This window comes from Atractosteus spatula, chromosome 10 (assembly GCF_055471065.1).
Source record: "Atractosteus spatula isolate fAtrSpa1 chromosome 10, fAtrSpa1.hap1, whole genome shotgun sequence".
Lineage (NCBI taxonomy): Eukaryota > Metazoa > Chordata > Actinopteri > Semionotiformes > Lepisosteidae > Atractosteus > Atractosteus spatula.
In genome coordinates, this window is record NC_142715.1 from 6,538,262 (window position 1) to 6,551,301 (window position 13,040).

Sequence of the window (13,040 nt, forward strand, 5' to 3'; positions counted from 1 at the left end):
GTGTGCAGCAGTGCTCTCAGGGTCTGAACAAAGTAGTAAAGTGCACTCAAGAGCTCTGTAGTGATTAGACATTCATATTGTTTAGGCAGATCTGTTTCAGGCTCCCATAAATCCACACAAAGGCTCACTGCATTGATTCATTGCTAAAGAGGACTCTACTCCACTGCAGGCAGGTGCACCAGAGGTGACCGACTCCAGCTTCCAGGTTCCAAGATGTAATGAGGTGGCTGAGCTCTAGTGGAACAGGCAAAGTCACTCAAGTACAGTGTGTCCTAGACAGCCATGAATGATGAAATAAAAAGATGACAAAGTTTTAATCAGTATCCAAAATCTGTAGAGTAGATACAAATATATTTAATAATATTAAAAAATAAATAATATTTGATTTTTTTCTGAAGCTTGCAGGCATTCAGGCTTCTAGTTTCTTTTGACATTCAGTGTCAATGGTCACAGAATTTAGAAGTTACACCTCAGCACCTGAAATGGAGGGCAGGGCAGCACAGTGGGCGCAGGGGTTTGCACTGCTGTTCTGAGCCACTGTGACCTTGAACTGGATAAAAGGGAACTGAAATTGATGCGATGACCTGGAAGTGATTAAAGTGCTATTCAATGGGCATTTACTGGGACAATTGTTAATTGTGGCAGTAAATCACAAAATGATTCTTTTAATGGCATTAGAATCCAACCATGCGGGATAACTCAAACAACGCACACACACAGGTACTAATACACGAGAATACATTTATTAATACATAAAATGTGCATATAAACATACAGTGGTGTGAAAAAGTGTTTGCACACTTCTTGATTTCTTATTTTTTTGCATGTTTGTCACACTGAAATGTTTCAGATCATCAAACAAATTGAAATATTAGACAAAGATAACACAAGTAAACACAAAATGCAGTTTTTAAATGAAGGTTTTTATTATTAAAGGGAAAAAAATCCAAACCTACATGGCCGTGTGTGAAAAAGTGATTCCCCCCTAAACCTAATAACTGGTTGGGCCACCCTTAGCAGCAACAACTGCAATCAAGCGTTTGCGATAACTGGCAATGAGTCTTTTACAGCGCTGTGGAGGAATTTTGGCCCACTCATCTTTGCAGAATTATTGTAATTCAGCCACATTGGAGGGTTTTCGAGCCTTAACCGCTTTTTTAAGGTTATGCCACAACATCTCAATCGGATTCAGGTCAGGACTTTGACTAGGCCACTCCAAAGTCTTCATTTTGTTTTTCTTAAGCCTTTCAGAGGTGGACTTGCTGGGGTGTTTTGGATCATTGTCCTGCTGCAGAACCCAAGTGCACTTCAGCTTGAGGTCACGAACAGATGGCCGGACATTCTCCTTCAGGATTTTTTGGTAGACAGCAGAATTCATGGTTCCATTTACCACAGCAAGTCTTCCAGGTCCTGAAGCAGCAAAACAGCCCCGGACCATCACACTACCACCACCATATTTTACTGTTGGTATCATGTTCCTTTTCTGAAATGCTGTGTTACTTTTATGCAGATGTAATGGGACACACACCTTCCAAAAAGTTCAACTTTTGTCTCAGCAGTCCACAGAGTATTTTCCCAAAAGTCTTGGGGATCATCAAGATGTTTTCTGGCAAAACTGAGACGAGCCTTTATGTTCTTTTTGCTCAGCAGTGGTTTTCGTCTTGGAACTCTGCCATGCAGGCCATTTTTGCCCAGTGTCTTTCTTATGGTGGAGTCATGAACAGTGACCTTAACTGAGGCAAGTGAAGCCTGCAGTTCTTTGGATGTTCTTGTGGGGTTTTTTCTGATCTCTAAGATGAGTCGTTGCTGCGCTCTTGGGGTAATTTTGGTCGGCCAGCCACTCCTGGGAAGGTTCACCACTGTTCCATGTTTTCGCCATTTGTGGATAATGGCTCTCACTGTGGTTTGCTGGAGTCCCAAAGTTTTAGAAATGGCTTTATAACCTTTTCCAGACTGATAAATCTCAATTACTCTGTTTCTCATTTGTTCCTGAATTTGTTTGGATCGCAGCATGATGTCTAGCTTTTGAGGATCTTTTGGTATACTTCACTTTGTCAGGCAGGTCCAATTTAAGTGATTTCTTGATTGAGAACAGGTGTGGCAGTAATCAGGCCTGGGTGTGGCTAGAGAAATTGAACTCAGCTTTCCAAAGATGTGATAAACCACAATTGATTTATGTTTAAAGGGGGGGGGGCAATCACTTTTTCACACAGGGCCATGTAGGTTTGGATTTTTTTTTCCCTTAATAATAAAAACCTTCATTTAAAAACTGCATTTTGTGTTTACTTGTGTTATCTTTGTCTAATATTTCAATTTGTTTGATGATCTGAAACATTTCAGTGTGAAAAACATGCAAAAAAAAAGAAATCAGGAAGGGGGCCAACACTTTTTCACACCACTGTAACAGATCTTATTGAGAGGGTTAGCAGAATACAAAAGGTATATATTCATTCACGAAGAGTTACCAATACCAAGAGGACATACATTCAGTATATCATTCATTTAGACTGTTTCGTAAATGAACTTGGTTACAACTTCTACACGTTATACTCAAAACAAGTACATAACTCTTAGGAATAAAACTGATATCAACTGGTTGGGATAACAATTGAATTCTCGAGCGGTAATACAGTGAAGTTGAATACTCATCCAATCTGTGTGTGATTCAGATCTCCCGCGGACAAAGAAGCAAAGGCAGGCTTGTTGTTGTCCGATCAGCGTTCTCTGGCTCGGGGCCAGGTCGAGCTGTGCAGCTTGCGACGTGGTGGAGATTACTGCTGCGATTCGCTGCTGATCCTCTCGGAAAACCAGCTAGTTAGTGTTGGCTGAAACTAGCAAGATTTTGTGCACAGGAGAAAAATTACTGCGGGTCCCAGCAGGTCAGGAAGAAGAACGGTTCGTTCCTGATGAAGCGCTAGTTCTGAATAGTGATTCAGCTGTCCACAGTTCTGATCTGTTCACGAGGCTTTCTGCTGATGCTAACCTCAGGTGGATCCTCTTGTTACGTGTGGCAACCTCCGCTCTCGACTCTTAGAACAAAGGAAAGTCCTGCACTCGGACACACTGGCCGTTACGTGGTGGTCCGGGCTGAGTCTGAGGATGCTCAGGTGGAGCCCTGAGGCTGAAAGTCCAGCAGGCATGCTGGGAACTGTTCTGCCCTTCGGAACCGTCCTGCCCTGGAATTGTTCCACAGGCTCTCTGCGTTGCCTGTTTTTACCTGGAGAAACTGCAGGTCATTCGTTGGTTTTAAGTTTCATGGGCATCAGAGACCCACGTGGGGTTAACCTGCCCAGCCAGTCCCTAATTGGTTGATCAAGGTGAGATATGAGTCACTTACTCCTGCCACTTAGGAATGCAGTCCAGATGTCCATCTGGCACTCCCTAGACAGATAGGCGCCAATGGGTGACCATTGATCATGATAGCCAGGCTTAGCTAAGTGCATCCCCATTTGAGAGCCGTCCCTTATCAAAAGAAAACACTTTAAATCAGCCTGCATGAATAGCGTCTCCGTGGCTGCACCACAGAGATGAAGAGAGAGATGGGGCCTCATTTGGGAAAGCACATCAATGCTTAATTCTGTCTTATTAACAAGCATTGCCACTACAGCATTTTGCCCTGCACTTAAATGAAACAGACATACTTAGGAGTACAGTTAGTGCTGGTCTAATGTTCAGAAAGTCCTACAACCCTCCCACTGGATGGTTTGAAAATGAAAAGTATATGAAGAATGGCTGCAGTTGCCTTTTTGTTGGGGTAGCAAAGCCAATTAATACCTACTTAAACATTAGGGCTTTGAATATCTTTCACTCACCAGAAAGATACACCAAGACCTGAAATATTTAGCAGCCATTTGGAATTGAACATGTGCTGTTTGCAGGCATGAAAAGCTTCCAACTACACCCATGTACACAGCAGCATTTCTAAAATTCCCTAGGTGCAAGAACTGCTCCAGTCCCCTTTCAGTACTTCTGGCCAAACCCTCCCATTTAGGTGCAGGAATGACTGGATGGAGAGATGCAGCACCATTTGAAATGGTTACACCGCCTAAAACCCACTGACTCAATGGAGAAGAGATTTACAACCATTCTCTAATGCAATTGATCTAAAACCTAAGGTGATGTGAAGCTTGAGAAAGTAATGCTATATACAGTACATAAAACAAAATTGCAAACACCTTTCCTTACCCAAGTGATTATAATGCCCCCCATATTTGAGTCAGGTTGACCCTTCATGACGGAAGCAGACAGTGGCAGTAACCTCCATTGACCAAAGTAGTGAGACCCTGTCCTTCAAGAACTACAATTCACTGGCAAAAGGACACCATTAGACCCATACAAGTTGGTAAACCAACGTGACCATGGATAATTTCACCCATTTTACTTGCTCAAGAGCCCGGCCACCCCCCCTCTCCAGTAAAGGCACACAGGACACAGAATCACTTTCAACATTTTTATTAGAATTGACTTCCTCCAACAGAACCATCTTGTCAGACTCAGGGACCAGCATCCTGTAGGAGCAAGCAAGAACCTGAAAAAGTGGTTGAAGCCCCATTAAGTGCAGGAAAAATAGGATTTTCTTGAGATGCTTACAACAGGAGAGAAGTTACAGAAAAGAATTTGGCCTTAGATGTCCAGGAAAAAAGTACCTCCATGCAAAGGGGTGCAGTAGGAATTAAGTGACACTGGTAACCCCCCCCCCAACCTACCCCTCAGTCCCTGGGGCCCTCACCCTTTCCTGGACAGGAGGTCCTGACACAGTGCCTTTTGGCATCTGGGTTCTCCAGCACTGGGATTTCTGCAAAAGAGGATCAGACAGCAGGCTCCTGAAGTACAGCTACTATTGCAAAGCATCAGATGTGCTCGGGCAGGAAGAACACATGATGGAGAAGAGCTTAAAATCGAGACTCACTGCGGCCATCAAAGCAGCCCTCCACACACTGCCGCTCAGACGGTAGGCACAGCTCTGTGGAGCACATGAAGTAGACCTGGAAGAGGGAAAACCATGACAATTCAATATGTAGTTTTACATGGATCTACAGAGCCTGCAACCTCAAAAAGCCTCACCTCCTCATTGATATAGTAGTAGGAGGTGCTGTCCAGGAACTGGAAGGTCTGGATGTGGAAGCGGCGGTGGTGCTTGGGCAGAGGCAGCTTGGAGTGGATGTGCAGGGTGGAAGTGTGGCCATAGTCCAGAGGATTGGGGCAGCTGCAGAGAGGGAACAAGATCAGGACCCTGCCTGAAACCCACTGACTAGCCCAGGGTTAGAGCTGCACACACAGGAGCCCCTCACCCATCATAGAGCAGCACCCAGACAGCCTGGCCAGAGCGGGGTTAGGCAACGCAGTAGTGCACCAGCAGCACCACGTTGGGGTCCGGAGCGTTCAGCAGTCGCACCTCCAGGTAGACTGGGTTCCCAAGCAGGAGCTGGAGAGGCCGGTGGTACTGGGGGTAGAACCTGGAGTAGCTCTCATCTAGAGGAAGATGGAGAAGGGCTGGGTAGAGCTGTATACAGAGTCCGGATTATGAAGTCATGGCATTGTGGAGTCTAGTATAGCCAGAGGTGTTTCACGACTGGATCAAGAACAAATATCCTTATGTACTGTACATTGATTAACCCTAAAGTCATGGCATAGTACCCCCTTGAGGGTACCTGCATGAATACCATGAACAACCCTCACCTGTAGCAATCCGAAGCTGCACCCCAAACACACCCCGAGACAGAACAGCAGAGGGCAGGTAGGGGCTCTTCACCAGGTAGCCTGTGCTGGCCAGGTTTCTCTCAGCATAGCGACACTCCACCAGCAGTCTGGAGAGCAAGAAAACCTTAATTCACTGCAACTAGTTCACTTGTGCCATGTTCTGCCAATGGCTTAGTACAAGTCTGCTTGGCAAGAACTGGAGGTCTGAACTATTTCTCAAGATTGTCCTGCTCACCTGAAGGGGCTGTCCCTGGTGATGACTCCATAGCTCTGGCTGTTTCGTCTGGCCAGAGTCTCCACCTCAGCCAGGTAGATGGTGGTCTCTCCCACCACCTAAGCAGGCAAGTTAGTGAACCAAAGATTTATCCAAGCTTATCCTAATCAGAAGTTCAGATCTCACGCAACGACAATTTCACTGCTTCTAGACAGGTCTGTTCCTCACTGTACTCACAAAGGCATGGGTCCCACAGCCAGTGACAGGGAATTTGAAGATGGCAAGTTCAGGGGTACAGATGACAGGGGAGCAGGATGTATTGCCAGCAATCGCCAGGCTGGCAGGATCCACAGGTGGTACAGAGATGGTCCAAAGGACAGCAAAGACAAAGTGCATGTCGGCAGTGCACTCTGGGGAGATAACGGCACTTCAGGATTTGCATGTTTCTGGTCAGGAAGGTGGCTGGGACTGTCTCAGTAAGGAGAGGCCTACCCTCCAGTGGATAGTAGCAGGAGGATGTTTCTGGGTCCACGCAGCATCCCTTGGCCAGGCAGTTGGCTGGAGAAATGCTCTCTGGAGCACAGGCCACCTGATGGCTCCTGGGTAGTTTACATCCTGGGAAAACCAGACTGGATCCATCAGCACAACTATGGAGCTAATTACCAACTCTCAAACCTATTCACTCACCCTCCCTTGGGCTGTAGGGGCGATAAGGACAGGACACCACAATCTCCCCTCTTGGGCCATCATTGGGAATGTACACCACCTTCACAGTGTAGCGCTGGTCCTGCAATAAGGAGGGTAATGGAATTCCAGTAAAGAGAATGTTAATGGCTTCTTCCACTGCAAATACTTGGCCAATAAAATTGGGCAGAAGGAAGTGCTTCATGAATGGGCTGTTTCTGCAGGTACTCAAGTTCAATACAGCAAGGTCAGAGAATAAAACACTGGTGGTAACATTTAGAGGACCATATGGTTCGCTTGCTGCAATACATTATGAAGGTATTTTTGATGAAGGGTAATGGTGGCATCTAAAGATCAAATGACCTTGCATCAGAACAGCACAATTAAGACAAATGCTTTTGTAACACTGCTTATGAATTGGCCATGGTATAAGGAGAGCTGAAGCTCCTCACCACAAGCTGGACATGGCAACCAGTGTACAGGATGGTCAGGGTGTTCAGGTGCTGCCCTGCAGTCACAGAATACCCACAGGATGCACCCTCCAGCACAGACAACAGGCTGCCAGAAGCACCTGCAAAGAAGCCACATTGAAACCCAGCCTACTCTCATGGTACAGTGGGAGCTGGTTAGAATATAGAAGCCTGCAGAAGAACTGGCAAGAGTTGGCCCTGTGCTTTAACATTGCTCGATCACTCACTCTGAACCTTGATCTCCTCCAGGGGGGCAGCAGGCAGGGTCACAGTCATGCACACCTCACTGCAGGAGATGGTCAGGCCTTTGGGGGGTGGGGGTGGAGGGGCAAGTGTCACATGGCAGGACACTGTGCCAGTCGCCCATCTCTTGTGCTCCTTGTCATAGTATCGCACTGTCAGGGCATAGTGTTGCTACTGGTTCTTCCTCTGTGGTGGGGAACAGGGTTGCAGGTTAAAAGCACTATGTAGAGTTGTTTGGACTCACTAAGGCACTACTGCTCTCACACAAGTTCCCAGGCAGTCCAAACCCAGAACTTCCCCTTACCCAGGTCCTGATGTAACACCCTTTGTAGGAAGCCACCAGCACCAGCCAAGTCCTGGTGGTCCACACCTTGTGCCCACAGTGCTTTGGGAGACTGTTGGCTGAGAGAGGAGCCATTTTGCCTGGGAGAGGGTGGAGTGTTAGAGGCATACAGTTAAGTGGTCTTTCACTGCAACTCTTTACAGCACCAGAAATCAAGAAAGTGGAGAGAGTGCTCTACTGCGTCATGCTTCTACATCTGGTCCTCCACACTTGCCTTCTCTTCATCTAATTGAAGATAAGGTACTGAACTGCATGCAGGCTATCTTTGGTTACATTTCAAACCTGTTAAACTGGAGAATTGTCATGATGGTACACACCTCATGTCTTCATAAAAAAAAATCAGGTACACAAGCATTGCATAAGGTGCTTGAAACCAATCCATTTACCAGGGAGATGTGTTCTGCTAGGTAAGAACAGTACTAATAAGATGAGATCACTTTATTATCTTATTAGTATTGTGCTCTGCTAGGTATGAACATCTCCCTGGTAAATGTATTGGTTTCAAGCATAGATGTACCCATTTAATGAGGCTACAGCTCAAACCACCAGGAGGTGGATGATATTTTCCCCCACTATCTCATGTTTAAAACCTTACGTGGATAATAACTATGAAGCAAGTAACCCACTGGACATACAATCCATGGAGCAAAAAGCAGGTTGATCGAATTGCACTGTGATGTGTTTGAATTTCACAATGATTCTTCATAATATTGTAACGCAACGGGATTCATGTGGGCGCCCTTGCCGCATTAGGTCGGGAACTCGTACCCGGGACTCCCGTGTCACTCAACAAGGACCCAGCCCGGTGAGCTAAAGAGAGATCTCTCTACAGCCCAGTAGCTGTAGTCCTGCTATCACAGGGAAGGGCGGTGACGTCACCTGCTCTGGTAAGCCGGCTCTTACACAGTACCTGTCGGCCATAAGCGTTACAATATTAACATTATAGCTGTAATGCAGATCGCGGTAACTTTCACTGTGTTCGAAGATCTCGCTGTGTTGATGACCTGAGCAAATTGAAAAGCCAGCAAACACCTCCTTATTACAATACATTCTCACGAGCTGATATTAAGCATAAAGGTTGAAAGCGAAGGCAGATAACAAGTTGATAACAGGAGAGTCTTGTTCAAGGTGAGAAGTGTGTTCATAACGGGGACATTTAACCAGTTAATTTCCGTTCAGTGTATTCCTAATACGGACAGAGTGGGAGTCGGCATAACTTTTTAAAAACGCATCTCCTTGAGGTTGACCCCCACTACAGACAGCACAAACGATGAAACCCATCTCATTCGTTAGTGCTACGTTTGTGCCGGTTGGTGCTGTTGAAAGTAGCGTTTTGCTGCTGTCGATTCCGAGATACACTGTATAGCGCCTTGTTTGTTCGGGCAATCACGTGACTGTGTACAGTACAAGCAAGTTTACCAACAAACTCGGTACTTTTAACTACTCGGTGTGATGAAAACAACGGGTGCAATTTGTTTCGGTGAAAGCTTCTTCTCGCGAATTGCAATTGTCCTCAACAGTCGCAACTGTAAAACAATATTTTTCAAGTTTCACTAGCATAAGTATTCCATGGGTTTAAAATTCAGGATTATGAATGCTCAGTTGTTTTCAATGGGTGTTTGTGTTCTATACCTGTACCGATAGAAACACCTATTTCTCTACAAGACAGAAATAAGGAAGTGAGCAACTTTATCCCAGTCCCGCTGCATGATTCCTACAGTACGCAGATGACTTAATAAAACAGAGCACTTTTGCTGGAACATCATTTAATCCTAGGATTTGATCGCTTGAAGATGGGCACACAGCATGTCTTTTTCCAAGGCTTTTCATACTGTCATTCCATTAATTCGTTCCAGCTGCTCATAGAAAAACGTCTCGCCTTCACGCAGTTTTGTAGAATTTGGTTTACCGTCTTGGTTTTCTGTACTGTTTGATGTATTGTAATAATTTAAATAAGGCACACAGAAATAATTTTACACAATAAAGTTTCAATTAACAATAGCTCTCCTCTTGTTCCGGGAAAGAAAAAGGAAAACCCAAACAACATTGTGAAGCGTGATGCTTAGGTTTTTTTATTTTGAAAACAAAAAGGCAGATGAAATCACAACAGTGCCAGCCTATCCGCTGTTCGGGTGTTTGACGTTTATTCAATTCGGCATTGTTACTGCATATCTGGTCCTTCTCTCCTACTCTTCTCTTCTGTATTCTAACACAGTGGGTCAGTATAAGCTTAAGTGTATGTAAGGTTTGTTGTCAACTTCTCTTTAAGCACATTTTTGTCGTTGAAAATAAACCCTGTGGATTTCCAGGTTGTGTTCCTGTTTTGTTCGTCTCCGTCATATCGATACATTGTGTTTTGGCGATTCTTTAGACTATAGCACTTAGAGGGGGTCAGTTGAATTAGTTTAGAGAAAGTGCTGGTGTTTTTATTGCTATAAGAACAGCGATGCACAAGAAATGTTTCCTGTTCCTAAAAATATTGTAATAATAACAATAAGTTATCAGCCACTCTGACATGGTATTATCAACGCAAACCTTCTGCCTTACTGTACACACGCCTCCAGGAGCAATTTCATCGCACAAGGATCTTCGGTAAAAAAAAAAGCTTTCATTTCTATCAGGTTGGCTTCTGGAAAGGGAGTGGATCTAACGTCACATTTGCCACAATACATTTCATCCCCACTTTGAGTGCAATCTCGGGGTTTGAACACAAAAACGAGGTACACCCCCATATAGGACTTGAGCCCCAAATTCCTGTCTTAAAGGGCTAATAAACAGCCATTCAGACACACTAAGTTCTCTGATTGGCTATCTTCACCTAGGAAATGAGCCAATCATCTGGTTCTAAGACTTAATAGGCTAGATTTGAGCATCTTTATGGAGAGATGATTTGAAAGCCTCACTCAGGCAAATTGAGACACTTTATCTGTGCTCCACATAAGAGACTCTTAAAAATTTGAACACCTTCCTCTTTACCTGCAACATTCTCGTTTGTCTGCAGTATGTGGTGTCTTTCCATCATATTTCACCATGAAAAAAAAAAGAGAAGGAGGTCTCCTGGCCAGTACAGGGATCGGACCTGAGACCTTAACACCACAGTCTAATCAACTGAGCTAACCAGCTTTAGGGAAAGACTGCCCACTATACAGCATAAAAGGTATTTTAGAGCTTTTTTAATTTTGAGAATTGAAACCCTTGCAATTATGTGTCCTTGCTTCCTGGAAGTGGAAGTGGTCTGAATTGCTTCCCTGTGAAGAGATTGGAGAAATAAAAGAAGAAATGGACACAAAACTGAAGCTGTCAGGTCAGTGTGGTGACTTGTATGAAGTCAGTGTGTGTTTAAAAACAGAGTCTTTAACTTCCTCACTGGTGAGAATATAGTGGAGAGATGCAGAGTTACGTGGGAAAGACTTGTGTTACTGTAAGTAGCGACATGATTCTTTACTGGAAACTGAACTCTTGTTGTCTGGTTTTGGTGCTGAAAACATCTGTAATACAGTAATGGAACTGAAAACAAAACGTTCAAACAAAATTACTGTCTCAGTAATACAGAACTCACGTTAAAGAATATTGTGTATATTTTATGATCATTGTGTTTATATGTGTAAATGTATTTTGTTGATTATTGCTAATTTAATCTGGAAAATTCCCTTTCCCCCAAACGCAGGCAGCCTAACATTTTCAGCAGACGAAAGGTTAAATGCATTGCTAAAGGTCCAGAGTGAAATCATATAGAATATTGTTTTACATAATCTTTTAGTGCTTCACAAATTATATTTATTTTACAGGTGGCACAGTGGTTTACATTGCTACCATGCAGTGCTGGAGCCCTGTGTTTCATTCCTGACCTGTGTGCTATCTGTGTGGAGTTTGTACTGTATGTTGTTCCCATGTTTGCATGAGTTTCCTCCAGGTGCTCCAGTTTCCTCCTACAGTTCAAAAACATTCTGATATTATTTTAGGAAGGGAGCTTAAAAGGCCTGTTCTTTCATGATCATGAATTTTGTAATGTCAGTTTGTCACACTTGTCAAAGTGTGCATTGTTTGAGCAAACTTTTAACTCTCCTGTGTTCCTGTCATTTGAATCCAGATGCTTTAGTAGATGTCTGTAGTTATAACATTTCTGAAGTTTTAGATTTTGGAATTGTGGCCTTCTTGTAGGGAAATTTCAATACCAGTCAGGTTGTCTCATGTTGTGTCTGGTTTTGTCTACTGTGTCCTTTGTGTAGATCAGTTTATATGACTAAGTTGAAAACATTTACATTTCCTCTTCCTACAGGGTGGATATTATCATTGTGAGTGGCCTAGGGCTCCTTAATTTTTTATTGATAGTTTTAATATCATACATTTAAAATTACACACAGATAACAAAAATAGTTTTAAACAGTTTATTGCAAAACAAAGTTTGTTATAATCAAATTTATAAAAAATGTTACCATCAAAAGTGGTACATTCAGATATTAATGAATGGTTTTATTTCTAATTTTGATACATCAAATTATTAAAAAAACAAAATAGAAGAAAGGCACAAATGGGATGTTCAAGCCTCTCTTTTGTAAAACACAAGCTGCAGGTCCTGTCACGGATGTTGGGAGGGACAAACTATGGAATGGCAGGAAAGCAGAAAAGATCCATATGCATAGCGGTGGAACGGGGGATTAGCCCGGGCTCAGCAGTTCAGGAGTCGCATAGAAACCCATGCCCTCAGGCAGCGGACGTGGGGCTAGGTGGCTCTCAGGACATCCGAACGTCAATGCTGAACGAAGAGGAAGGAGTGACCAGGAAATATATAGCCACAGAGAGAGAGACACCGGAAGGACAACAAAGTACAGGAAACTAGGGACATACAATACAAACAAGAGCACATATAATGTATCAAGAAAATTGTCAGGGGCACATGCTATAATACGATTACACTTTATGAAAAACGATTACACAAGGTAAATAAAGAAAAGGTCCACACAGCTTGTTCTTACATTTCGAAAGAGTCTGTAAATACCCCTTTACATCTATTTTGAACTGTTCAAAGGTAGGACTCTTCCCAGACCATTTCACTTTATATCACATTCCTAAACGAGGATGCATCTCCTGTTTTAGAACAATTGTGGGCGGTATGGCTTATACAACACACCCACAGTATTCTAATCGTGGACTGCAGATCTGTGCTATAGTTCAGCCGAATTCGAGGGATCCAGCAATCGTACTGGGTTTGACTGGGATTCTGAAATGTCTCTTGCAAAGGTATTCGGGTTTGCTTGAACCTTTAATAAAAAAGTGATCTGAAACTACCCAGCTTTCAATCTCTGAGGTAGTTCTCACTAAACTCAGATGTGATGTGCCACAGATGTGCAGTGTGCCTTTACTTTTGTTGTGTTAAAGAGTATTA

At 43.7% G+C, this 13,040-nt stretch overlaps 1 protein-coding gene and 1 pseudogene across 1 annotated transcript in view; both read right to left on the reverse strand.

Moving 5' to 3' along the window:
* Window positions 1-4,709: 4,709 nt before the first annotated feature.
* On the reverse strand, window positions 4,710-7,280 carry LOC148824638 (zona pellucida sperm-binding protein 4-like; annotated as a pseudogene).
* A 7-nt stretch (window positions 7,281-7,287) lies between these two features.
* Window positions 7,288-13,040, reverse strand: part of LOC148824639 (uncharacterized) — a 77,987-nt gene continuing 72,234 nt past the window's right edge. Inside the window, exons 5-6 of the mRNA XM_088926162.1 lie at window positions 7,616-7,734; window positions 7,288-7,373 (exon numbers count right to left, since the gene is read on the reverse strand). Coding sequence (XP_088782288.1) covers window positions 7,288-7,373; window positions 7,616-7,734 — 205 coding nt within the window. The remainder of the gene's footprint in view (window positions 7,374-7,615; window positions 7,735-13,040) is intronic.